A 27,670-nucleotide genomic window follows, 5' to 3' on the forward strand; every position below is an offset into this window, starting at 1 on the left:
GCAGCAGCTCTCCGCCCCGTTTGGAGAACTGCTGCCTTCATCCATGTTTCTTTCAAATGTGGATGAGGGCAGCAGCTCTCCAAACCTCCGCCGCCCCGTTTGGAGAGCTGCTGCCTTTGTCTGCGTTTCTTTCGGGGCCGAAAAAAACACGGACGAAGGCAGCAGCTCTCCAAACCTCAGCTCTCCAAACCTCCGCTGCAGCTCTCCAAACCTCAGCTCTCCAAACCTCCACCGCAGCTCTCCAAACCTCTGCCACCCCATTCTCTCAATGGGACTTTTTTACTCCCACTTTTTTTTTCAGAACTGCACATGGTGGAGGAGGACTGGGAGCCGCAGGAGATGGCTTAAAGAGCCGCATGCGGCTCTGGAGCTGCAGGTTACCGACCCATGGTCTAGTCTAAGAAAGAGAAGAACTACAGTAGTAGAGGTGACATGATAGCAATTTTCTAGCTCTTGAAGGGCTGTCACAGAGAAGAGGGGATCAGACTATTCTCCAAAGCACCTGAGAGCAGGACAAGAAGTAACCCATGTAAGATTATTAAAGAGAGATCCAACCTAGAATTCAGGAGAAATTTCTTCACTGTGGGAACAATGAATCAGTGGAACAGCTTGCCTCCAGAAGTTCCATAGGGCCGGCGCGCCCACAGAGAACGCTCTTCCCCTGGGAATAACCTGCCGGCATTCCCTAACCGGCGGTATCCTGAGAAGGCCCTCCTTGTGGGAGCGCACGGGACGAAGGGAGCTTGATGCCGGCAGCAGGTGTTCCCTCAGATAACCCGGACCCAAGCCATTTAGGGCTTTATAGGTCATCACCAGCACCTTGAATCTCACCCGAAGGGCAACCGGAAGCCAATGCAGCTGGAGTAGAGGTGTTACATGGGAGTATCGGGAAGCCCCCATCACAACTCGCGCGGCCGCATTCTGCACCAGTTGAAGCCTCCAAGTGGTCCTCAAGGGCAGCCCCATGTAGAGAGCGTTGCAGTAGTCTAAACAGGAGGTCACGAGCGTATGAGTGACTGTGCGTAGGGCATCTCGGTCCAGATAGAGTCGCAACTGGCGCACCAGGCAAACCTGGGCAAAAGCCCCCCTGGTCACGGCTCCTATGTGATCTTCAAAATTGAGCCGTGAATCGAGGGGGACACCCAAGTTGCGAGCCCTATCAACGGGGGGTAACACCTCACCCCCCCATCGTTAAAGATGGAATAGTCTGGGTAACCCGAGATGCCGGTATGCATAGCCACTCAGTCTTGGCAGGATTGAGACGAAGCCTGTTTCTCCCCATCCAGACCCGGACCGCCTCCAGGCAACGGGACATCACGGCAAGGGCATCACTGGGTTGGTTCGGGGTGGAGAAGAAAAGTTGGGTATCATCAGCATACTGATGATACCCCACCCCGAAACCACGAATGATCTCGCCCAGCGGCTTCATATAGATGTTGAACAGGAGGGGAGAGAGAACTGACCCCTGAGGAACTCCACAAACGAGAGGCCTCGGGGCGGACCTCTGCCCTCCCGTCAACACCGACTGCGAGCGGCCCAGGAGATAGGAGGAGAACCACTGCAAAACAGTGCCTCCCACTCCCAACCCCCTGAGACGCCGCAGTAGGATACCATGGTCGATGGTATCAAAAGCCGCTGAGAGATCTAATAGGACTAGGGCAGAGGAACAACCCCTGTCCCAAGCCCGCCAGAGATCATTCACCAGCACGACCAATGCCATCTCCGTGCTGTGCCCGGCCCTGAAACCCGATTGGTACTGGTCCAGATAATCAGCTTCATCCAGGAACAAAGGAAGCTGATGCGCCACCACATTCTCAACAACCTTTGCCAAAAAGTGAAGGTTGGAGACCAGACGATAGTTATTTAAAACAGCCGGGTCCAGGGCAGGCTTCTTGAGGAGGGCTCTCACCACTGCCTCCTTCAGGGCGGCGGGGAAGATACCCTCCTTCAAGGAAGCAGTTATTACTGCCTGGAACCAGCCTTGTGTCTCCTCCTGAGCCGCATAAACCAGCCAGGAGGGGCACGGGTCCAACAAACAGGTGGTGGAGCTCAGCCTCCTCATCATCCTGTCCACATCATCAGGGGAAACAGGATCGAACTCAGTCCAGATAACACGCTCAAGACCGTCCGATTCCTCCACGTCAGACTCTGCCCAGTCAGAGTCCAAACCGGTCCGGATCTGAGCGATTTTGTCTGTCAGATGATGACTAAACTCCTCGGCCCGTCCCTGTAAGGGATCCTCCCTCACCTCCCGGTTGAGAAGGGAGCGAGTCACCCTAAACAGGGCGGCCGGGCGATTATCTGCGGACCCGATGAGGTCAGCAAAGTAATTAGCACACAGTTATATTTCAGTGTCTGGGAGACTGTGCAGTGTGATTGCAGTCCCAGCAATTAGACACCCACACCTATATCAGTAGTTTTTCTCTTTTTCTTTACTCTATCAAGGACTGATTATCTGCTTGACTCCAATCTGAGGGTGGATTTGTCAACTCATTTGTTTTATAGGCTCTGTTCTGTTCCTCACCACGAAGGCATTACACAATAAAGTACTTTCATTTTAATCTCTTGCTTTCTTTACATGTGTGACACCATTGAATATCGTTTCCAACATGCTGAGCTCCTGAACTATTTTGGAGGAAAAAGTCTGGGGAGGATTTTGAATTGGAGGCAAGGTGAACCAAGAACATCTCATCTAAGTAAAATGAAAGGACATCCTAAATCACTGCATTCCACTCTGGGATGATACTTTGTACCAAATGAGAAAGTATGTTCTGTTCCTCATGGTGGGACTGCTTGATCCATTTAGCCCTGGAAGAAAGGCACCAGATAGGCAACTCTCAAGCACAGCTGATCAGTTTCTGCCTTGGGGCAAAGTCTACCTTTTTTGATTTGGTGTACCAAGCCTCCCTGGCAGGGCTGATCTTTGCACAGAAAGTTCTAAAACAACCCAGACACAATCTCAAACATTGCTAAAATCAAACAAATCTCTGGAAGAAGAAATGGTAAATTGCTGAATAAAAATAGGAAGGTCACATCAATGCGTGCATTGAAGAGTTCAAAGCTTCCTTTAGCTAGACAGGAAAATCACCATAGAGGAGTCAGGTTGTACTCCCAAGCCTGCTAAGTAACCTTCCCCAGAATCAGATTATTTTTACCCCTCTAAATCAGATTTCCCCAACCTTTCCAGCTTTGCGGACTGGTGTGTGTGGGGAGACGGGGGAGGGAATGGTTCCATGTGAGCAGCCAGGAAATGTGTACGAGCTCAGCTCCATTTGCGTGAGTGGCAGGCACACACACACACCACTCACACCAATGGAGCACAAGTGCTTGCCCACTGCTCACGCAAGTGGGAATGCGTGTGCCCGCCTGCGTGCCTACCACTTTTGCGGTATGGTTCTGCACAGCTCATGGCCCAGTAGTGGGCCGCAGCCCAGGGGTAGGAGACCCCTGCTCTAAATCATCTGAAAGATAAAGTTTCATTAAATTTGCCAGTGCAATATTTTCTCATAGTTACTAATAAATGCCAATGCAATAAAACTTGACACAAATAGCCACATAATCGTTAAACCGTACTAATGAAGAAGACTATTTGATTTAGTCATCTTATTCATTCTTTGCCTCCTTGAATTACAGAAATGGACTGCTTGCCCTACAGAGCAAGAAAACAGTGAAAAAGGAACATTACTACTGAGCTGGGGCAAAATGGGAGTAGTTCTAGAAAAAATAGGATGCAATCCCTGTGTTTGATCTTGATATGACATTATGGGATGGTGGAATAGGGAAACTGAAAGTTTGATTGGCCCCCAAATGCTTCCAAAAGCTTTGGACAGCTGGTAGGCTTATACATTTACAATTTATATTGTAAATTCTCTACAATAATGGGCTGAGAAAGATATGATGGCAGGCACTAAAAAGTCCATTAAGAGACAAAGAGATTTGTAATTTCTGCCAAATCCCACTTCCAGGCTCTTGCTATCCTGGATATTGGGTCACTAGGAGCTTTGGCTCCAGGTTAGTGTTCCTAAAAGTCAGGAGTATTGTAGTTAGGTTCTAGTCCAGGGGTCTTCAAACTTAGCCCTTTTATGACTTCTGGACTTCAACTCTCAGAATTCCTCAGCCAGCCATGCTGGCTGACGAATTCTGGGAGTTGAAGTCCACAAGTCATAAAAGAGCCAAGTTTGAAGACCCATGAGTTAGGGTAAAGTCTCCAAACACTGTGATTTCACACTTCTTCAAAAGATTTCAATTTGCTTCTGAAAAGCATCACCCTTATTTTTTAGATTCTCTTAAAATTAAGAATTCCAGCATCACATAATCACTTTTTTCTAATGCTCCTGCTATTTTCATTTTGAACTTGGGTCTTCCCTATTTATTAGCAGTAAGTCAAGAAAGTCTACCCTGTTGTACCATCTTGTACCATCTGAATGAGAAAGTTGTCAACAGGACAAGCAGGAATTTCCTGGAAGGAGCATGCTTGGCAACACTTATCCCAGAAGAGAAGTTAGGGCAGGAGTCTTTAAACTTGGCCCTTTTATGACTTGTGGACTTCAACTTCCAGAATTCCTCAGCCAGAATGCCTGGCTGAGGAATTCTGGGAGTTGAAGTCCACAAGTCATAAAAGGGCCAAGTTTGAAGGCCCCTGTTCTAGTCCTTTGTGATTGGACGGAGAGAAGAGAATGAACCTAGAACATCTTAATAAGAACTAGTAAGGTTGTCTTCTCCACTCATGTTTTGACTCCAAGCACAGGAATGGAGCAACAATGATTCCTGGAAGAACTTTATGGTAGTCAGATTCTGTGGAATCTGATCATTTTATAGTTAATATTATTGCCATAGAATGTGTCTAAAATAAGTTAAAAAATCCTGTGGTAGCTATTATGAGCCTGTGCTAGCCTGTGTTAGACACTCTGGTGGTATGGTTCAGGTACTGACTTTATATTTTTCAACTTTATTTTTTTTCCTGACAGTTCTTATATTTAATTTACCTCAATTTAGCTTTCATAGATGTCACAAGCATCTTACAGTTTCACTTTACTGGGAAAAATGGAATATTCTCCTTGGTTGGTGCTTGGCCACCAGAGGGCACTCCTAGTTAATTGTGTGGTCCTAAAATGAATATGTCATTATTTTTGTTTGGGAATAATAATACTAATAATAATAATAATAATACTAATAATAATAATATTAATAATACTAATAATACTAATACTAATAATACTAATAATACTAATAATACTAATAATACTAATAATACTAATAATACTAATAATAATAATAATAATAATAATAATAATAATAATAATAATAATAATAATAATAATAATAATACAACTACCAGAGGGGGTAAATTTTAGAGCTGAAATCTATTAAGATAGCAGTTTCAGACATAATATTTAAACATTTTAAGAATGCTATTACATTTATTAAGCACATTTAAGAGTTACAAAAGGTTTCCATGTTAGGTTTTCCAGTCTTTTAAGAATCCTTCATTAGGAGAGGTCTCTTTAAAAAAGGAAGTGGTGAAAAAAAAGAAATGTGACTATTTAAAATGAGGTTACAGTTTTTAATGCTATGTATAAGTAATCTGCTGATGTGCCAATTAATTCCTACCAATCACAGAGTTGGAGGTTCCACTGAGGCCATTAAGTCTGACACCTCCCCCCCTCCCCCAACCTCTTCATGCAAGGATCCAAATGAAAGCATCCCAGACTGTTAGCTGTTTGGCTCCACCTGAGCACATCCCAGGAAAGGAAGTCTCAACCACTCTGGATCTATTAAAGTGCTCCAGGACAGGGGTCTGCAACCTTGACAACTTTAAGACTTGTGGACTTCAGCTCCCAGAATTCCTCAGCCAGCATAGTGGGCTGAGGAATTCTGGGAGCTGAGGTCCCCAAGTCTTAAAGTTGTCAAGGTTACAGACCCCTGCTCTAGGAAGGGTCCCCCCCACCTCTAGCATTTAACCAGAATCTACAATCCTTAACTTAAGGCAGTGTCTTTCAATCACTGTTCCGCGGCACACTAGTGTGCCGCGAGATGTTGCCTGGTGTGCCGTGGGAAAAATTGAAAAATTCGAAAGATTTAAAAAAAATGTCACATTTTCGCCCACTAGGCGGGCACCGGACTGTGTCCTGGGTATGGGGGGGTGGGGTTTTGACTCCGCCCTCGGCCAGCAGGGGCACCGATTGGCGCTCCTCAGGGGGACACCCTCCACTTTTCTGATGTCCGAGCTGTGATTGGTCCAGACTCACAGTAGGACATCATCTTCCGACTTCCTTCCCGCCCGAGCACAGTGTGCGCAGCAGCGGAGAGAAGAAGACGTCGCGACTCGAGTCACCAGGAGGACCGGAGCAGGAGGAGACGGATGGAGACCAGGACTCGGCGGGAGTCGGCACTGCAGAGAGACCGCATCTGGATCCAGACCAGGCCGCAGGTGCAGCGTGAGGTGAGGAGGTCATCTGGAACCAGTCGGTCACGGTCGGGTCTCGGAAGAGAGACGAGTGAGTCCAGCCCTGTGAAGCAGCAGCCCGGTAAGTGAGTCCTCCTGTCAGTCCTCCTCCTCCTCCGTGAAATCCGGACGGATGGAAACCCTATTTTCCATCCGTCCTGGGTGGGGATCAGATCGGATGGGATCGGATGAGAGCGGACAGGCGGTCCGCTCTCATCCGATTCCCCATAGAGAGCAACGGAGCTGTCATCCGCCGGCTCAGCGGGGATCAGCGGATTGATCCCCGCTGAGCAGAGAACGGTCCGCAACGTTTTTGTTTGCCATTAAAGAAAAAAATATTAAACCATGCTTGAATGTCGGAACTGGTTACTAAAATTTTTGAATCCCACCACTGATGTTAAGGACTATAAATAGCTCCGGTGTCACTGTTACACTAACAGGAGGAGGACAGGAGGAGACATCGCAGTAGATCGCCGATGAGCAGAAGAGCGCCAATGGATCTGGATTTGGAGGAAACATGAGCAGAAGAGCAGAAGAGCGCTGACTGATGGATCTGGATGGAGACATGCGCAGAAGAGTGCTGAGTGTGACGGACAGCGGCTATCTGGAGGAGACAAGCGCAGTAAGTACTGAGTGACAGTGAGATACTGCAGTGATGGACAAGTTTTTGAAAAGGAAAGAACTGGACTCTGAACAAAATTTGGAGCCAGATGAGAGTCCAAGTATGAGTGGGGATCAAAAGAAAGCAAAGATGGTTAGCTCAAGGCAATATAGCGAAAGCTATATTTCATTTGGATTTACTTTCACCGGAGATGCAAACAAACCAACTCCACTGTGCGTGGTGTGTGGTGAAAAGCTAGCTAACAGTGCTATAGTCCCAAGCAAACTTAAACGCCATCTCCAAACGAAACACCCTTCGCTTCAAAACAAGAATGCGGACTATTTTGTTCGCCTGCGTGAAAACACGGAGAAACAGGCAACTTTCATGAGAAAAACCACAAAGGTAAATGAAAGAGCTCTTAAAGCTAGCTATCAAGTTGCTGAACTTATAGCCAAGTCAAAAAAGTCGCACACTGTGGCAGAGACATTAATACTTCCCGCCTGCAAAGCTATTGTAGAGGAGATGCTCAGACCTGAAGCAGCTAAGGAAATAGTCAAAGTCCCTCTCTCAGACAACACAATTTCCAGACGTATTAATGACATGTCTGCAGACATCGAAAGTGTGGTTTTGGAAAAGATCCGTATCAGTGAGAAATTTGCATTGCAACTTGATGAGTCTACTGATATCAGTGGACATGCTCAACTCTTGGCCAATGTGCGTTTTGTTGATGGTGATGCAATTAGAGAAAACTTCTTTTTTTGCAAGGCATTGCCAGAAAAAACAACAGGAGAAGAAATTTTTCGGGTCACATCAAAATACCTTGAACAAGGAGGACTTAAGTGGGAAAACTGCACAAGTGTCTGCACCGATGGAGCTGCAGCCATGGTCGGGCGCACCAAAGGCTTTGTAAGCAGAGTGAAGGAAAGAAATCCAGATGTGATTGTTACGCATTGTTTTTTACACCGTGAGGTCCTCGTAGCCAAGACTTTACCAGCAGACCTAGTTCATGTGTTGGATGATGTTGTGCGCATGGTAAACTTTGTAAAGTCACGACCCGTGAAAAGTCGCATATTTGCAGCTTTGTGTGAGGAGATGGGAGCGAAGAATAAAACCTTGCTGTTTCATACGGAGGTCCGGTGGTTGTCGCGTGGCAAGGTCTTGGTTCGTGTGTATGAGCTGCGGGAGGAACTTAAAGAGTTTCTGACAAATGAGAGGTCAGATTACGCAAAGCTGCTTGCAAGTGATGAGTGGTGTGCAAGGCTGGCATACCTGGCAGATATATTTCATCATCTGAATGAACTGAACACACAAATGCAAGGCCGAAATGAAAACCTGCTTACAAGTACAGATAAAATAAATGGATTCCGTTCAAAGGTGCAACTCTGGCATCAACACGTGGAAAGTGGCAATCTTGAAATGTTCACACTCACCAAGCAATGGCAAGGTGTTCACACTGCTGCACTGTGTGAGATAATAGTTAAACATTTAAAAACTCTCGAGGAGAAGTTGTCATTTTATTTCTCTTCAGTCTCCACTGAATGCCTTGACTGGGTTAGGGACCCTTATAGCTCAGCATCAGTTGGTGGAAAGGACATGACTTTACAGGAGCAGGAGGAACTAACTGAACTGAGACAAAATCGTGGTTTCAAGCTATGATTTGCTGATCTACCTTTGGACAGTTTTTGGTTGTATACTGCCAAGGAGTTCCCCCTTCTGGCAAACAAAGCTATTTTGACATTGCTCCCATTTTCCACTACATATCTCTGTGAGATGAGCTTTTCAAGCATGATTGCTATAAAAACTAAATACAGAGAGAGACTGAGAGCTGTTGACGAAGAGCTACGTGTGTGTCTTTCTTCGATTCCAGCCAGAATATCAGCTTTGTGTTCAGCCAAACAGGCCCAGGTTGCACACTGAATAAAGTATTTTATAATTTTTCATATTTCTGTTTACTTACTATTTCATAATAAAGTAATTATAAAATACTTTCTTTGTGTTTATTTGATTCCTATTCAAGAGAATTACTTTATATATAGTCAATATAGGCACAGAGTTAAATTTTTTAACATTTTCTAATGGTGGAGTGCCTCGTGATTTTTTTCATGAAACAAGTGTGCCTTTGCCCAAAAAAGGTTGAAAAACACTGACTTAAGGAATAGAGAACAGATTTCAACATTTATATGATATCCTATTAAGTTTTTTGTATCACCAGCAGTGGGCAAATGGTGGGGGGGGGGGAGGTTCAAAAAGATAGGATGGCAGACCTCTTCCTTTGTAATGCATCAAAAAACCAGAGCTTTTAACATGCAGCTTTGACTACCAGTTTGACTTTTGACCATTTTTCCATGTTTTTTTTTGTCCTTCAGTCTCCTTCATTTGTTGCTCCCTGGTAGTCTTTGTGGCCTTCTCTGAAGCTCTTCCTGCTTCTCTTTTTAAGATGAGCTCGAAAGCACTTGGGGCTGGATCTGATCAAAACAGAACTATTATTACTTCACCAATTGAGAAAATTTTTTATTCTGTTGATGTAGCCTGAAATGGCACTGCCTGCTTTTCCAGCCACATCATAATATGAACTCATTTTGAGACTCTAGAAAGACTACAGAGAAGAGCAACAAAGATGATTAGAGGACTGGAGGCTAAAACATATAAGGAATGGTTGCTGGAATTGGATATGTCTAGTTTAATGAAAAGAAGGACAAGGGGGGACATGATAGCAGTGTTCCAATATCTCAGGCGTTGCCACAAAGAAGAGGGGGTCAAGCTATTCTCCAAAGCACCTGAAGGCAGGACAAGAAGCAACGGATGGAAACTAATCAAGGAGAGAATCAACCTAGAACTAAGGAGAAATTTCCTGACAGTGAGAACAATTAACCAGTGGAACAACCTGCCTCCAGAAGCGGTGAATGCTCCAACACTGGAAGTTTTTAAGAAGAGACTGCACAGTCATTTGTCTGAAATGGTATAGGGTTTCCTGCCTGAGCAGGGAGTTGGACTAGATGACCTCCAAGGTCCCTTCCAACTTTATTATTATTCTTATTATTACATCGCAGTTTGTTAATTTTCTGTAAAACTGGTGCATAGCAAACCATTTGTTTGCTTAATGACCACTTAATTCACTTAATGACCATTGCAAAAAAGGTGATAAAATCAGGTCAGTCGTGTGGGTGACCCACTTTATGACAGTCATGACTTATATCCTTGATGGGCAGCTCCATTATGGTTGTAAGTCAAGGGAATACCTCTACTTTTACCCAGCGATTTGTCTTTCATCGTCCCATTTGACTGTTGTTTCCTAGTAAATTTTTAGATTCCCTGGCTCAAACTTTGCAGTCCTGACACTTGGCCCAGAAAAGTCAGAGAATATGTCTTTACTAGGATAAATCACTTTAATTTCTGATTATCTTTGGCCAACATGACAGTGAAGTCCCCTCTGATACAGCAGTTTAAACTCAAAACATTTGCATCCTGTTTTCCCATGCTTTACAGGCTTTTTCAGCTTGTGCTGTTCAGCCAGGAAGAGAGGCATGTATTAGTTGTTCACTTACCTGACATCTTGGTCCTGAGAAATTCTGCTTATTACCATAACTCTCATAAGAACTTTGGATTGGTCTATATTAATTGCATTCTGTACCTTAACAAAGTAGCTTCCAATTTTATTTTTATGTTTTTGGACGTACTCTGATACGCAATTCAAATGGTCCTGAAGATTTCACCCCATTCAAATTAAAAAAAGTATTTGCTGGTTGTGTTTCTATCAGTCTTAAGTTTCCATCCTGCCCCTTCAATTTGTCTTTCACAATATCCTTGTGGAACACAAGTAGGAATTGAGTACCTTTTCTTGGTTCCTAGTTGCATTTGGCCTTCTTACTGCTCTTCTGCTTCTTTCCTTATTCCTTATTTTGAACATCACTCAGGTTTTTAAAATCATTTTTAAACAATTTTGCTAACCTCTTCTTATTTTGATTACTTGCTTTCCTAATATCAGTTCTACGGTTCTATATTTCCTCATTGAGAGCCAGTTGGTGTAGGGGTTAAGGCACCAGGCTGGTAACTAGGAGATGTTGAGTTCTAGTGCCAACTTAACTGTGAAAGCCATCTGGGTCATTCTGGACCAGTCACTCTTTCTCAGCCCAATCCATTACACAGGGTTGTTGTTTTGGGGAAATTAGGAGGAGGAAGGAAAGAGTATTAAGTGTGTTCACTACCTTGAGTTACTTATAAAGTAATAAATGCAGAATAGAAATCCAATCAATCAATCAATCAATAAATAAAATTGTATATCTCCTTTTTAGTTCTTCACTAAGCTTTTTCTGTAATTCCATTAGCTTCTTCTGCTGTCATCTATTTTTCCTGCTCCCTAGAATTGTTAACAAATACCTCCTGTTTTAGAAACTCCTACCCTACTCGTGAGTCCCTTGTTGATTAGCATCCCTTGTTGTGGTTTTGTAATTATCATTATTCTGAGCTTCCTAAAATATTAGCTCAACATATTAGTTTAACATGCTCAGATTTAGATTCTCTTAAAATTAAGAATTACAGCATCACATAATCATTTTTCTTCAATGTTCCTGCTATTTTCATTTTGAACTTGGGTCTTCTCTATTTATTAGCATTAGGTCAAGAATGTCGACCCAGTTGTACCATCTTATACCATCTGAATGAGAAAGTTGTCAACAAGACAAGCAGGAATTTCCTGGAAGGACCATGTTTGGCAACACTTATCCCAGAAGAGAAGTTAGGGCAGGAGTCTTCAAACTTGGCCCTTTTATGAGTTGTGGACTTCAACTCCTAGAATTCCTCAGCCAGGCACGCTGGCTGAGGAATTCTGGGAGTTGAAGTCCACAAGTCATAAAAGAGCCAAGTTTGAACACCCGTGAGTTAGGGCAATTAAAGTCTCCAAACACTATGATTTCACACCTCTTCAAAAGATTTCAATTTGCTTCTGAAAAGCATCACACCAACCGCACTGCAGCTTTTATTTTCCCCCTCTATTTATTTTAACTCAGACACTCTCATTGCATTGCTGTTAATTCATTTGGATTTCTGAGTAGGAATGGGTACTGTCAGCATTCAGCACAATTACCCATCAACCCCCCCCCCCACGCACACATTCTGTTGCTTTGAACAAATGGCATCCTTCAATTACTAGATTCAGTCCTGGGAGTTATCCCAGTATGTTATAAATTATAGTTTCCTTTTTGTTGTAAGAGCACCAACACTTTTTTTTTTAAAAAAATCTCACATTCTGAGCAATAAATAATCCCTAGACAAATCAATATTATGTTTTCTTTTTTTTAAGTGGTTTAAGAGACCTCATTCAGTGGTGAGATTAAAACATGTGAACAACCGGTTCTCTGTGTGGATGCCACTTCTGGAAGTCCATTCTGGACCTGGGCAACAAAAAATTGCCTACAGGTTCTACTGAACTGGTGGGAACCAGCTGAATCCACCTCTGACCTCATAGCAACTACACTCCTAATTTGTACAGTCTGATTCTGAGGTCCTTATTTCCTCCCAGTGGAGCTGCTTATGTTCTCTCTCATATGATAATGGGGTTTTTTGTGCCTACCTCTGTGCCATAGTGGTCAAAACTATCAGCAAGACAAGTCAGTGGAAATTCTTGCTTGGCAGAGTCTATCTCACCAAATCCTATCTCTACTCTTTTGTGAAGATTTAGTTTAAAGCCCTCCTAACCAGGTTTGTCAGGCCAAACACATTATTACTAGTCCTTGTGAAGTATAACCACATCAGTCTAGCTTCTAGGTTAGGGTCTTCAAATGGTCATTTTAGTACCGCTACTCTAGGGTTCCACAAGAACTCAGTATGTTCTGAGAGAAAAATGGTAAAACAGAACAAAATCTTCATTTGAACCCATCAGGGGAACCCATAGCAACTTTTCTAAGACACAGCAGGAGGGGTGGAGCTTGTTTTCCTATAATAATAAGCCATGGTCACCATTTTGTGGATGGGGGTTATTCTTTTTTAATTAACAGGTTCTGTGACCTAAATATTGTAGATGTAGTCACAGCAAGCACATTTATCATATTGACATTAGAATAGCATAGCATAGCATAGCATAGCATAGCATAGCATAGCATAGCATAGCATAGCATAGCATAGCATAGCATAGCATAGCATAGCATAGCATAGCATAGCATAGAGCTGGAAGGGACTTTGGAGGTCTTCTAGTCCAGTGCCCCCCCCCTCTCAAGCAGGAGAACCTACACCATCTCAGACAGGTGAATGTCTAGCTCTTCTTAAAAACCTCCATTGATGGAGCACCCACGATTTCTGAAGGCAAGCTGTTCCACTGGTTAATTGTCCTGACAGTTAGGAAGTTTCTCCTTAATTCCAGGTTGCTTCTCTCTTTGATCAGTTTCCAACTATTGTTTCTTGTCCTGCCTCTGGTGCTTTGAAGAATAATTTGATCCCCTCTTCTTTGTGGCAGCCTCTCAAATACTGGAATACTGCTATCAGGTCACCTCTATTTCTTCTTTTCTTTACAGTAAGCCAGGGGTAGACAACCTTGGTTCTTTTATGACTCGTGGCTGGCTCAGGAATTCTGGGAGTTGAAGTCCACGAGTCATAAAAGAGCCAAGGTTGCCTACCCCTGGACTAGTCAAACCCAAGTCCTGCAGCTGTTCTTCATATGTTTTAGTCTCCAGGCCTTTGATCATCTTAAAAATTCTCTGAATTTTTTCCAAACTCTCAACATCTTTTTTGTGATATGGGGACCAAAACTGGCTGCAGTATTCCATGTGTGGTCTTACTAGGGTTTTATAAAGTGGTGCTAATACTTTGTGTGATCTTGATTCTATGCCTCTGTTTATACAACCCAGGATTGTATTAGCTTTTTTGGTGGCTGCTGCACATTGCTGGCTCATAGTCAAGTGATCATCCACTAGGACTCCAAGGTCCCTCTCACAGTTACTTTTTTTGAGCCAGGTCTCACCTAATCTGTACTTATATCTTTGATTTTTCCTGCCTAAATGTAAAACTTTGCTTTTTTCCACATTAAAACTCATTTTGTTGGATAGGATCCATTGTTCCAGTTTATCAAGATCTTTTTGAATCCTGAGCTTGTCTTCTGGGGTGTTGGCTATTCCTGCCAGTTTAGTGTCATCTGCAGATTTGATGAATTCTCCTTCTATTCCCTCATCTAAGTCATTGATGAAGATGTTGAAGAGTACTGGGCCTAAGACGGAGCCTTGTTGTACCCCACTGCTTACTCCTCTCCATGTGGATGTAGTACCACTGAGGACTATTTGTTGAGTATGGTTTGTCAGCCAGCTACAAATCCATCTGGTGGTGATGTTATCTATTCCACCTTTCTCTAGCTCACCAAGCAGCAGATTGTGGTCTACTTTGTCGAATGCCTTACTGAAACCTAAGTATACTACTGTATGTCCACAGCATTTCAGTGGTCTACTAATTTAGTCACTTTATCAAATAATGAAATAAGATTGGTTTGACATGCTCTGTTTTTAACAAAACCGTGCTGGCTACCAGTTATAACTTTGTTTGCTTCTAGTTGTTTGCAGATCTGTTTTTTATTATCTTTTCCAGGATCATCCCAGGTATTGATGTTAGACTGATTGGCCTGTAGTTTCCTGGGTCTGTTTTTTTCCCTTTGTTGAAGATGGGAACCACATCAGCCCTTTTCCAATCCTCAGGTGCTCCAGGATTTTTGAAAGATATGGTGCAATAGTTCTGGATAACATCTGCCAGCTCCTTCAAAACTCTGAGATGTAATTTTTCGGGTCCCGGTGATTTATATTCGTCAAGGTTGGATAAGTGTTCTCTTACCGTTTTCTTGCTTATTTTAATTTTTGTTTCTAGTTTGGCTTTTGCAGTATTTTTTTTCATGTGTTGTGCTATAATTTCTTTTTGTGTGAAGACTGATAAAAGAATGAGTTAAGCATCTCTGCTTTCTCTCTATTGCTTGTTACTTGAGTTGTTTTCCCCTTTAGGATTTTCATCCATGGAATCTTTCCTAGGTTCTCTCTGAGTTTGTTAAAATCAGCTCTTCTGAAGTTTAAGACATTAAATTATTAGAATTATTTTCTATTCCTTGTGTTTGCATTATATTGAATTCCAGTATGATGTGGTCACTTTCCCCCAAGGTTCTGGCAACTTCAATTCCCTCTATCACTTCTCTATTAGTAAGAATTAGGTCCAGTATAGCTTTACTTCTAGTTCCCTCCTCTAGCTTTTGGATGACAAAGATGTCAGCTAGGTTGGTTAGGAGTCTGTTTGATCTCCCACTCACTGCAGAGTTTGTCTCCCAGCTGATATCTGAGTAGATGAAGTCTCCCATTACTACTGTGGTATGCTTCTTATATACATTTGTTAACTGGTTGGCAAAAAATCCATATATTTCTTCTGATTGGTTGAGTGGCCTGTAGTATACCTCTAGGGCAATGTCATTGTTTTTCCCTTTTATGTTGACCCATATAGATTCTGGAGGGCTTTGATCATGTGCATTTCTGTAGATATGTAGTATTCTCTTACATATAGTGAAACCTTGTGGTGCCTGCTCTTTTTCTATCCACCACTCTAAGACAGATCTGTACATCAACCATGTACAGATAGTGATAGTGGTGCTGGCAGTCATGGGACTATTGGTGATTCTTTCTTTCTTTCTTTCTTTCTTTCTTTCTTTCTTTCTTTCTTTCTTTCTTTCTTTCTTTCTCTTTCTTTCTTTCTTTCTTTCTTTCTTTCTTTCTTTCTTTCTTTCTTTCTTTCTTTCTTTCTTTCTTTCTTTCTTTCTTTCTTTCTTTCTTTCTTTCTTTCTTTCTTTCTTTCTTTCTCACTCTCTCTCTCCTCCCCCCCTCTCACACTTTCTTTCTCTCTTTCTTTCTCTCTTTTGACTCTCCCCCCCATCCCTTTGTTGGCCCATTTGTCTTGAGGGACCTGGGGTGTTCTTTTGATCAGTTCAGTCTCTCTCTTGGCACTTGAGTTGTGATTGGCTGAAAGACTTAGAAGGGGGGGGGAAATCTTTAATTAAGAAGATAATCTCTTCTTACAACTTTCAGTGGCTCCATTTCTCCAATCCCTTTTGCTTCCACTTCAGGACTGATTGTCCTCCAGCATAGTTTAGGTCTTTTAACTTCTCCATACTCAAGGAGCAGAAGCTAGAATCTCATTTTAAATTTCTTTGAGTTTGTTTCTCCTTCTACCAATCATTTAATACTCCAAATTTTATGTTTTGCTTTCACAAACTTTCTTTTTCTTGTTTTGTTTTTGGAAGACAGATTATGTTTTGGATTGGCTGTTATCCAGGCATTTTGTTCCTTGTGTCCCTCTTCCATCTCAGCCACCCTTGGTGAGTAATCAGAGGTTTTTGCTTTGCTCTATAGACAGGCTGATAGGAACAATTGTGCAGAATTAAGTGATTTTATTCTTTGATGCCATTCATCATGAGCCCTTTACTGAGGTCAATATTTTGATAAATCAGGGAAACTCAAGAGAATTGCTTAGAAAGGCTTGTGGAACATGACTTCTCACTTTCAAGATGAACCGTCCACTAACCTGGATAACTTCTATACTGGAATGTTTCCAAGCTGTAGCATTCACCAAGCTATAGGTTTATTTAATTTCTTTTCCATATATGACATTACCCAATTTGGACAAAAACTTTAGTGAATGATGTTGTAAAAAGTCATTGAAATTTCAGCTTGTTAGTTAATTGAATTGTGGGGGGAAGATCAGGCATCATAAGAGATATGTTTCTGCAATTTCATTGCATTTCTTAATCTCAAAATGTCTGGTTTGTTTTTCATAACTTTCCACTTATCATTCTTAGAAGACTGATCCAGATAAACTGGATCATTCCAAGTGAATTCAATTGATTTTTAAAATCTTTTTTCATAACTTTGTTACTAAAACTATTAACAGAGAATAAAAGCATTTTATTTGAATATTTTTTATTGAAACATTTTTCTGGATGTTGAAAAATAAAGAATCACAATAAAAAAATTATAAGCAACATACAGTATTACCTTTAATTGGGCAATTATTCACATGTGTAAGTTCTTATAAATATGTAACATTGCACTTACCATAAGTAAGATAAGTTCATTGACAGAAGTCCTTAATTCTCCCTTCCCATCACTTGATATTGTTTGCTACCCATCCCTTTGAGGTTTAACTGTCTTTCCATTGGGAGAGATCAATTCATTACAGATTATATTGCCAAGCTGTCAGCTATTTTGATTGATTGATTGATTATATGCCATCAAGTTGGTGATGGTTAAATACTAAACATTTTTGAAAACTTAATTTAACAGTGATTTCACCACATAATAAATATAAAAGCATGCAAAATAACCTTTTTATTTTTAATAAGACTCCAGAAATTATAACAAGAGAAATAAGCAGCAACTATACATTTTAAGATCAATCCACAGGTCAGGAGAATTTCATGTAAGTACGGGAGGATCCACCGTACACAGATGCACAACCTTTATCAGCTTAAGGACCACCCTGGTAACAGTGACTTTTGTTTTTATTATCTCATAGAAGGAGCACTGTAATTTACTCTACACAGTGTTGTCCTTGAAGAAAACATAGAAGTTAAAGCTGGAGCAAAATGCATCTGCCTACCAGAAGACACATGCTGGGGGAGGGGGTCTGCATTGACTGCTAGATGATTTCTGGTCTAGTTCAAGGTGCAGGTAATTCCTATAAAGTTCTTCATGGCTCAGGTCCTTCATCATTGTAGGATCAACTCCACCATGTAGAAGCTACTTATTGGCCACGCGTGAGCTGAAAAGGCAAGCTGAAGACCCTTCCCCACTTGATCAAAAGGACCAGAAGGGTGAATATACTCCATTTCCGTGGCTGCTCCAGCTTGTCCCATCAAAGCCAGGCAGACCCCTCTCTTTTAATGTTTCTGAACTTAGTTAAGATACAGTTCTTGCTTTAAGCCTTACATATTGGGAAGGCAATATATTGGGAGCATTGTCTCTCACGTTGGCTTTTGTGTGATTTTATTATATTTATTATGAATTCGTTTTATAGATTGTGTATTTGGAGTTTAAATAATGGCGTGTTTTTTATTAGGATTATGTATACATTTTAATAACTGAATAAATAAAGGTTGAGGGCTATACTCTGGAAGGGAGGGAAAGGAGATTTTTATGGGGAGAAGTGAGGATATTAAATCTTTATAAGGCTAAAGGCATCCATTTATTCCTTAACTCCCCAAACTGCCAGCTATACTAAAGAGGGCCAACATTCTAGATCTCATCTATTTGTTGGGCAGGGCCTCCTGTTGTGTACCACTGAGCTATAGTATTGAAAGAAATCCCCCATGTGTGGGATACATAAACACCCTGTGTTTACACCTGCAGCTTATGCTTTGGAAACTCAATAAGAAGGTGAATGCTAATATTTGGGGAAATTCTGCTGCTGCAATCTTTGCTGCAAACCGCAAAGTATACTTGAACTGGTCATATTTTTCTAGTGAAGAAAAAAATGCAGGACTCTTCCCCATTCTTAGAACTTAGAACATAGAGGATAGAGGATTGCAAGGGATCGTGGAGGCCTTCTAGTCCAATCCCCTGCTTGAGCAGGAGACCCTATATAATTCTGGACAAATGGTTGTCCAACATCTTCTTGAAAATCTCCAGTAAAGGACCGCCCACAATTTCTGGAGGCAAGCCATTCCCTGATTAATAATTCTCACTGTTACGAAATTTTTCCTTAATTATAGGTTGGATCTCTCTTTAATAATATTTTACCCATTATTTCTTGCCCTGCCCTAAGTGCTTTGGAGAATAAATCAGTCCCCTTTTTTCTGTGACAGCCCCTCAAATACTGGGAGAAAATTATCATAACACCCAGTGGTGGGATTCAGCCAGTTTGCACCACTTCGGCAGAACCGGTAGCTAATTTTTTGTTGCCCAGGCCCAGAACGAACTTCTGGAAGCGGCATCCATAGAGAAAACCAGTTGTTCACATATTTGAATCCCACCACTGATATCTCCCCTAGTCTTTCTCTTCATTAGACTAGATATATCTAGTTCCTGCAACCATTCATCATACGATTTAGTCTTCAGACCTTTGTTGCTCTTCTCTGCAGTTTTTCTAGAACCTCAGTATCTTTTTTTGTATTGTGGTGATCAAAACTGGAAGCACTACTCCATGTGTGGTCTTACTAGTGCAGTATAAAGCTGTACTATTACTCCACACGATCTTGATAGTTTCCCTCTGTTGATGTAGCTAAGGACTGCATTAGCATTTTTGGCATTTGCAGCACAGAAATTTGTGCCTGCTTTTTGTTCCTGAGGTCCAAGTCGGTTGAGCTTGTGCTTAATTCCACTTCATGAGGGAGTTTAAATTGCAAGGAGATGACATCTCCAGCTGATATTTGATGTATTTCCTTATTCTATTAGCCAGGCAGTTACCACCACCCCACATCTTCCAGAATACCCAAGCTTATTGAAAGATGAGATTTGCACTGAACCTGGTTGGACAATGGTAATGAATAGTGGCCAGATTTTTCAGGAATGGGTTGCAATCTGTGAAGAAATATGTACTTAGTCTGCCACTCCAAAATGATGAACATATCCATTTTGTGATACTTGGATGTCTGTGTCTCTATCCTACTAAAAGGATGAGTTTTAGAAATGCAGTCCTGTATGCCTTGTCTATAGCCGATAGCTCCTTTTTTCTGATCACATATGATATGGGCTTTTTATGGCAGAATAATAAGTTTCATAGCAGTACTTAAACAACCTAACATTTGGTGGTGGTAGTCAGGGGGCAGGGTATGTCTGTCCGTCTGACTGTTTATGTGTGGGAAGGTTGAGCAACCCAACTAATTAGAGCAATACAGTCTGACTTCACCCATTCATTAGTACTGGGATCCATCCTGATAAATCTCATCTAGATTACAGGTTAATTCTCCAATCTTTGTTACCTTAACAAATAGAATGGAATGACTCTATTTGGAGATTTACTGCATGGACTGTAGCTACATTGCCACACCAGAAAGGAGCTACCATGTAATTTAATTTAATTTAATTTAAAAATTAATTAATTTAATGCCTTCCTTATTATGTGGATATCAGCCAAATGGTAAATGTTATACAAATATAAAGTAAGATCATGAGTAACCCCAGTGTCTATCCACTCATGCTTGTGATCTCAATTACCTCGTTAGAATAATATCATTGACCTTTTTTAAAAAGATTTGATTTGGTTAATGCAGATTTTATTGGTTAACTAATTTGATTTTGTTTGGTTGATGGTTGCAATCTTCCCCCTCCCATCCTCCTTAACCTTTATGAATGCTTCTCAAATAAATTCTTGAGATTATGAATGATATGAAAGAATTTGATTCAACTTGTGTCAGTGCTCAGGTTAATTCATGACTGAAACCTACCCTTCAACACTTTACTAAACTGAAATTTATTCAGACAGGCAGAGAGTTGTATTCCTGTAGCTTAGCTGATAGGATAACAATGCCACTTTCCTGTTTTTCTGAAGAAATGTAAGCAGCAAGAAATCAGAAACATATAGGTTTTCTCCAGAAATATGGCCTGCCAAAAGTTGAAGGCTTTTTAGCATTATAACATTATTTTATAGTTTTTTTTCTTTGTGATTGAAAGATATAATACAACAGGTATAATATAACTACAATTGTTATATCACAATATATATAAAGATACGTTCAACAAAACCAAACTAGGAAAAGTTTCAACAAAATGCAAATGGTATCTCTTTAATAAATGTATCATTAAAAAAACCTTTATGAAAAAGGTAGACCTTAAATGAATTCTCTAAGTGCTTTCCTAACATAATCTTAATGCATCTATGAAACTATATCTCATCAAATTAATCAGTGGGCAAATGTGCTATTTTTTTTTAAAAAAATGTGTGTTTTAGCAAATTAGCAAATCAATGAAATTTGTAGCCTTTTGGCAGAGAAAGAAAGAAAGAAACTTTTCCTATTTTTAAAACAGAAATACCTGGTATAGTCAAATGAAATTAGTAAATTCTGAGAAGCATTTAAAAATAGGATAATAACCATAGGAATTTATATAATAGTCTTGGCATATGTTCTTCAACCATACAATTTCCAGCTGTGATACTTGTAATTTTCTCTGTGTACAATAAATTTTATGTACAATGTACACAGATGCAGTATTGCTTAAAAGGTTAAATGTTGCTCCTTAAAAAGTGTTTAACCAGAATGAGTGTCTTCCTCGAATTGTTATCTGGTATTGCCAACAAAATGCGCTCTCCGCAAAAAAAAATTCTGGAATAAATTGGATGTTAGCATGTAGGTAAATGATTAATTATTTAATCATAAAACCCTAGCATAGCAAGGAGTCATGAAAGCCATGGAGTCCAACACCTCCTCCCCCTATTCTCTGCAGGAATTTAAATTAAAGTGCCTCAAAAAGAAGGCTGTCTAGCCCCCACTTGAGCACATCCAGGGAAGGGGTGGCCACTGCTTCTGTGGATAATTGATTCCTCTGTTGAATTGCTCTTACAGTAAGGAAACTTTAAATCAGAGACTGCTTTTTATACTTTAAATCCGGCTTGGAAAAGACAGCAGGTCCTGATCTCCTTCTATGGGACATGTTCCAGTAATTTAAAGAAGATTCACCAATCCTTTTTCCAAACTAAATATGGCCAGGTGTTCCTCCCTAGGGCTTAGTTTTTAGCCTCCCAGATCATCTTTATTATCCTTCCCCAAACCTTCTCTATTTTCTCTGTATCCCTCTTAAAGTATGATGTCCAGAAGTAGGAAAAACACTTAAGAGTGGAATGAATTTGGAATTACCTTTTTGTTGATGAACCCTAAACTGGCATTTTCTTCTTTGGTAGCTGTATATTTTTGCTGGCTCATATTCAGTTTTCAATCAACTACAATTCCAAAATAAAGTTTTTCATTTATTTTTTTAAAATATTAATAGCAAGTGTGGTTTTCACCCACCCCATTCTTTATATCCCCCCCTTAAGTGAAGACTTCTATCAAGTTTCATTCTGTTACTTTAATCCTCTTTTCCCAACCAATCAAGATTGTATTTAATTTTAAACCTATCTCCTAGGGTGTTATGGGGCCACCAATTTTTTATAATTGCACTTCCATAAGCATTGCTTCCAGCTTTTTCATTTAAAACACTAATGAAAATATTGAACAGTAAAGGACGTAGGAATGTCATTGTGATATTTCTTCAGTGAACTGATAGCACTCTTGGGATACAATTTTTGATCTAGTTTGTGTCCACTTAAGTAGTGGGATAGTTCAATTACAGTATATAATACATATATAATTTTTTTCAAATGAGATAAAATTAGCTTGGCAAAACTTGCCCTTTACAATCCATGCCTATTTTTGGTAATTGCCACCTGTTCTTGAGAATCTCCTCTGCAACAGAGGAGTACAGGAATCCCCCTCACAGATGGAAAGAGCAGGACTCTGCTTCTTCTTTCTCCCCATGCCCCAAGTAAACCAGAGAAAATTCTCCTTCTCCTCAGCTTCATTGTGTTCATGCTACCTCCTAAGGCAGGGGTCTTCAAACTTGGTCCTTTTATGACTTGTGGACTTCAACTCCCAGAATTGAAGCATGCTGGCTGAGGAATTCTGGGAGTTGAAGTCCACAAGTCATAAAAGGGCCAAGTTTGAAGACCCTTGTCCTAAGGCAACAAGTGTAGATCTGCAAAGGAACTGGGTAGAGGAAGATTCCCCACCCCTCCACTTTCCATGTGGGCACAACGGTGATGTAGAAGCAATGAAAAACCAGCAGAATAGTTGGGGGGGGGGGGAGGAAAAGCAAAACAGGCAGTGCTATAGTGGAAGCGCTACATGCATTCTCCCCCCTCCCCCCTTTTATGATTTTCAACCTGTAATTGCTGCTGGACACTCACTCCCTGAGCAAGCTCTCCATATATTAGTATTTGTCCTCTTGCACCATCTAAATCATGGCTGGCTGGGGAATTCTGGGACTTAAGGTCCATAAGTCCTAAAGTTGAAGCTTGGAGACCCCTGATCTAAACTGCTGCTTCTCAAACCCAGCAACTTTAAGATGTGTGGACTTCCACTCCCAATTTCCCCAGCCAGCATTCATTCTTCCCATGCCAGGATAATTCTCTGCATTTTTGTGGTACTTTGTAACATTTTTTTATTTGCCTGTTAGGATCATCTATTTATTGTATATACATACTGTATTACTCTGAGTTCAACATTTTAAAATATTTACATTTATAAATATAGAATGTTTTCCTGGAACAATTTTTCCAAGATCTTTAAAAGATTTCACACATCAAGGAATTCTCCATACAAAATTCTCCATGGAGAATTAAAACTTTCGTAAATACAGAAAATATATGGAACTTTCTGCAATTAAAAGTTATTGGGCTATATCAATAAACATTGTGATAGAGGTTTGATAATGAACCATGACATATTATCAGTGCATAATTTATGTTTCTCCATGACCTCAGCATGTAATAATTTAACTCTACTACTCTTAGGTCAACTATGCCTTTTGTTTGCCTGACAGGGCAAACAATGCTGGCTGAAGAATTCTGGGAATTGAAGTCCATCCATCTTAAAGTAGTTAAGACTGAGAAACACTGATTCAAGCTAAATGCAAGAATCAAAATTACAGGTCTCTGATATCTCTCCCCTTCACACAAACATTTGGGGAAAAGAAGCCCCCACCCCATAGGTATCTAGTCCACGGCAGGGTGGGATTCAATCATGTGAACAACCGGTTCTCTGTGTGGATGCTGCTTCTGGAAGTCTATTCTGGGCCTGGGCAACAAAAAATTAGCTACCGGTTCTTCCGAAGTGGTGCGAACCGGCTGAATCACACCACTGGTCCAGGGGTCTTCAAACTTGGCCCTTTTATGACTTGTGGACTTCAACTCCCAGAATTCCTCAACCAGACACACTGGCTGAGGAATTCTGGGAGTTGAAGTCCACAAGTCATAAAAGGGCCAGGTTTGAAGACCCCCTGATCTAGTCCCACTGTTGCATGACTCTTATTATCAGGATGTTTTCTATAAAATTCATTTACTTCTCTTAAATTCAAAGCTGCTACACTCTAGGGATTGTGGCTGTCAACTGATGTAATTTGTAATTATTGACCTCTACCCATCCAGCTTTTGTTAATTAAGACTTTCACAAAGCACTTTTGAGTTCAAGGGGGAAGAGTCACCAGTCCTGGTCATCTTATGCCACACAGAGTATTCTGTACAGATACAAAGGACAGCACTGGCCAGGCTAGTCTGCTACAAGGACAGCCTGAAGTAGGTCCACACTTTTCTATACCAGCTAGGATTTCTGAGCTAGCAATGTTAAGTTGTTGTTGCTTTTTTTATGTGACATCAATTGATTCTATTGAGTGGTTTTCTTTTCCAGATATTTATTAATATTTACAACAGACTATATTTTATGTTGCATCTTATTTCTACTACATAGTCCCAGTACGTAATAATAATAATAGGCATTTGTGATAGTAATGTTGTTTTAGTCATTTTGTTAGAATTTATAGACTGACAAATGACTGGTTGCAAATTTTGCAGGAAGGGCTCTGGGACTTAATGAAATACACAATTTTATTAGAAGGCACAAAAATTCTTCATGCAATTGTACAAGCTTGTTCTTTCTGTATGCATGTGATTTATTTGGTCCTGGAGATTTAAACATTTGAAGTAAAGAATTGTTCCTTAGCTATGTGTCTACGAATCGCAACTTGCCTATCGGTCCTTTCATCCTGCTTTTCTTAATTTTCTGGTCACTTTTTTATTGTTGTTAAAAAAGACTGAATCAAATAATAGTTCAATAGCTGTGACTTTTCTGTGTTGTGCATTACCATACCTAGCACTCCTCCAATTTTCCTCATAAACAACAAGCCTGTGAGGTGGATTCAGCTGAGAGAGAGTAATTCAATTATTGCAAATCCAGACCTGCTTTCAAAAAATAAAATGAAATTTTAAAAACTCAGAGATTTATTTCTCAAAATTTGATCAGGCTGTAGACCAGGACAGGGAGATTAGTCCCTACAAGCCTTAGCTAATGGGATGCAATTGTCATGTGTGATGAGGTGCGGGAGGGAGATCTCTGCCAAGCGTGGTAAAAAAGGGGGATGAACTGGGACAGTGCAGTGGAATTCCAGACATTCTCTTTGCTGCTCTCCATTGATGAAGCCTTTTCTCCTTTCCAGGTCAGTGAATAATTTCCTGATGACTGGTCCCAAGGTAAGTGCGTTCCCTTTGATCTCCATTCCTAATTTCAAGAAGCACAAATCATCTGGACCTTTTTTTCTCTCCTCCTTCCCATATTTGATAAAGGTCTGGATATTTGCAAGCTAAACTTGACTTGCAAACACAAGAAAACTTTTTCTACTTTTTAAATTCTTGCTCTAAAGAAGAGAACCTGTGTGATTATTTAATTAAATTGTGGACAGGTCTGTGCCATTAACTCTTTAATGGCAGCAGGAAAATTGGCTTGTAAACAGTAATACTGAGACTCTCAACTGACACATGTTATACACATCCCAGAATCTGGCTACTAATGGCGTTAATTTAAGAGAATAATAATAGAATAGCAGAGTCGGAAGGAACCTTGGAGGTCTTCTAGTCCAACTCCCTGATCAAGCAGGAGACCTCAAATTCTTTATAGTAAAACTGTTCGTACAAAATATACACCTTGCCACAATAATTAGTGCTCCAGATAATTCAGTGTAAATTATTTTGATCAATGTACATGGGATTTGTTCAAAATCACTAGATATTGTAGGTTGCTGGTGGAAGCCCAGTGTCTCCACTATGTAATGTTTACTGGCTGAATTACTATGGACTATCAATGTTTTTTATTTGGCAGCCTACTTCTTTCATATCAGTTCTAGTATGCTTTGATTGGTATCTGTACCCCAGTTTAGATCTCTAGCTTCATAAAGCCTCAGGTTCCTGATTTTTCCTTCGTTGCATCTTCCTAGCAGCATGTTTTGCTGGGAAATTCTTCAGAGCCAATACTGTACTGTTAATATTGTAAAATTCTGGCTCTTCAATGAGATATTTGGTTAAAAATTGACATCTTTTGAATACATTTTGGTCAGTTAATTGTTATTTTTTAAAATTCATTACTGTTAATCTTCTTAGAGAAGATGGGAACTCCTTGTCACACTCCCTGCATTTTGCCTAAAAGTTGTTTTGGAAAAATAGGAATGTTGATGATTTTACCAATTTACCTAAAAGCTCCTTGTCTGTTCTGACCATCCTCCCCTTGCAGGCATACCTCATCTACTCCAGCAGTGTTGCAGCTGGTGCACAGAGTGGTATTGAGGAATGCAAGTTCCAGTTTGCTTGGGATCGTTGGAACTGTCCTGAGAGAGCTTTGCAACTCTCCAGCCATGGAGGCCTTCGCAGTGGTAAGAAAAATGATAGGGGGGACTGCTTCCATTAGCTATGTACCAATTATATTGTATTTCTATATATATTATATTTCTCAGCTGGAATCTGATAAATAAGAGTTCCTTATGGAATAAGATGTTGCCTGATATTCTAATGTCCTGCAAGTGTGTGTTTCTTTTAAATTGCAGGTAATCCTATCCCAAGAAGATATTGCTATCATCCATAGCCATAACCAATTTGTCTACTAGTTAAAAAACAAGAAGACTAAGGCAGAAATAAGTGGACAGTCCTCAGACTGGAGAAAAGCTTGGAGTGAGATCCTTTAGGAAATGAGATTAGTTTTTTCAAATGTATTCATGAGCAGTCTGGGGGACAGGAGAAAACATGGAGGTTGCTGATTGTAGCAAACCATTCTGGATAAAAGAAAAATCAAAATGGGATTACAAAGAACTTCAAAAGCTCCTACCCAAGCAGGTGACATGGCCTCAAAATGGCAAGTACAGTTTACTGTAAGTAAGTGAAGCATGTCGAGCTTGGAGACTCAGCAGATAAGAGGACAGTAGCGTACATAGTCATTTGTTATATGATACAGATAGAGATGTTTATTCTTTCTCAGTATTAAAATCTCTTTTAACTAGTGAAGTATGAATCAACAGTGTGCTGCAGTTGCCAAAAAAAGCCAATGTAATCCTAGGCTATATAAACAGAGAGACAGAATCAAGATAACATGAACTGTTAGTACCACTTTACAATGCCTTGGTAAGACCACACTTGGAATACTGCATCCAGTTTTGCTCACCTAGATGAGGCTCTAGAAAGAGTACAGAAAAGAGCAAGAAGGGCTGGAGGCTAAAACATGAAGAACGGTTGCAGGAATTGAGTCTGTCTAGTCTAGTGAAAAGAAACACTAGGTATGACATGATAGCAGTGTTCCAATATTTGAAAGGCTGCCACAGAGAGGAGGGGGTGTCAACTTATTTTCCAAAGCACATGAAGGCAGACAAGAAGCAATGGATGGAAACTAATCAAGGAGAGAACCAACCTAGAGATAAGGAGAACTTTCCTGACAGTGAGGACAATTAAGTGCAACGGCTTGCCTTCAGAAGTTGTGGGTACTCCATCACTTGAATTGAACTGAATATTTGGTCAAAGGTGCTTAGACACAAGGAATTTGTCTCTGTGTCTCAGTGTATATGCAAAGCAACAGAACAATTATAGTCATCATCATAATACTAGGTGGGGAGTAA

The 27,670-nt window shown here is 40.7% G+C and overlaps 1 protein-coding gene across 8 annotated transcripts in view; it reads left to right on the top strand.

The window, feature by feature from the left end:
- WNT8B (Wnt family member 8B) overlaps nt 1-27,670 on the top strand; it is a 54,367-nt gene that overhangs the window by 13,171 nt on the left and 13,526 nt on the right. For 2 of the 8 annotated variants that reach the window (XM_081329690.1, XM_081329697.1), the window contains exons 1-4: nt 2,340-3,002; nt 14,613-16,371; nt 25,235-25,268; nt 26,302-26,440. In XM_081329690.1, coding sequence (XP_081185816.1) covers nt 16,250-16,371; nt 25,235-25,268; nt 26,302-26,440 — 295 coding nt within the window. In that variant the 5' untranslated portion in view covers nt 2,340-3,002; nt 14,613-16,249. Of the gene's footprint in view, nt 1-2,339; nt 3,003-14,612; nt 16,372-25,234; nt 25,269-26,301; nt 26,441-27,670 lie in introns of those variants that run through there. The other 6 variants (XM_081329691.1, XM_081329692.1, XM_081329693.1 and 3 more) reach the window with 6 other exon arrangements.

The sequence above is a fragment of the Vipera berus genome, assembly GCF_964194415.1.
Source record: "Vipera berus genome assembly, chromosome: 5".
In the NCBI taxonomy this organism is placed as follows: domain Eukaryota; kingdom Metazoa; phylum Chordata; class Lepidosauria; order Squamata; family Viperidae; genus Vipera; species Vipera berus.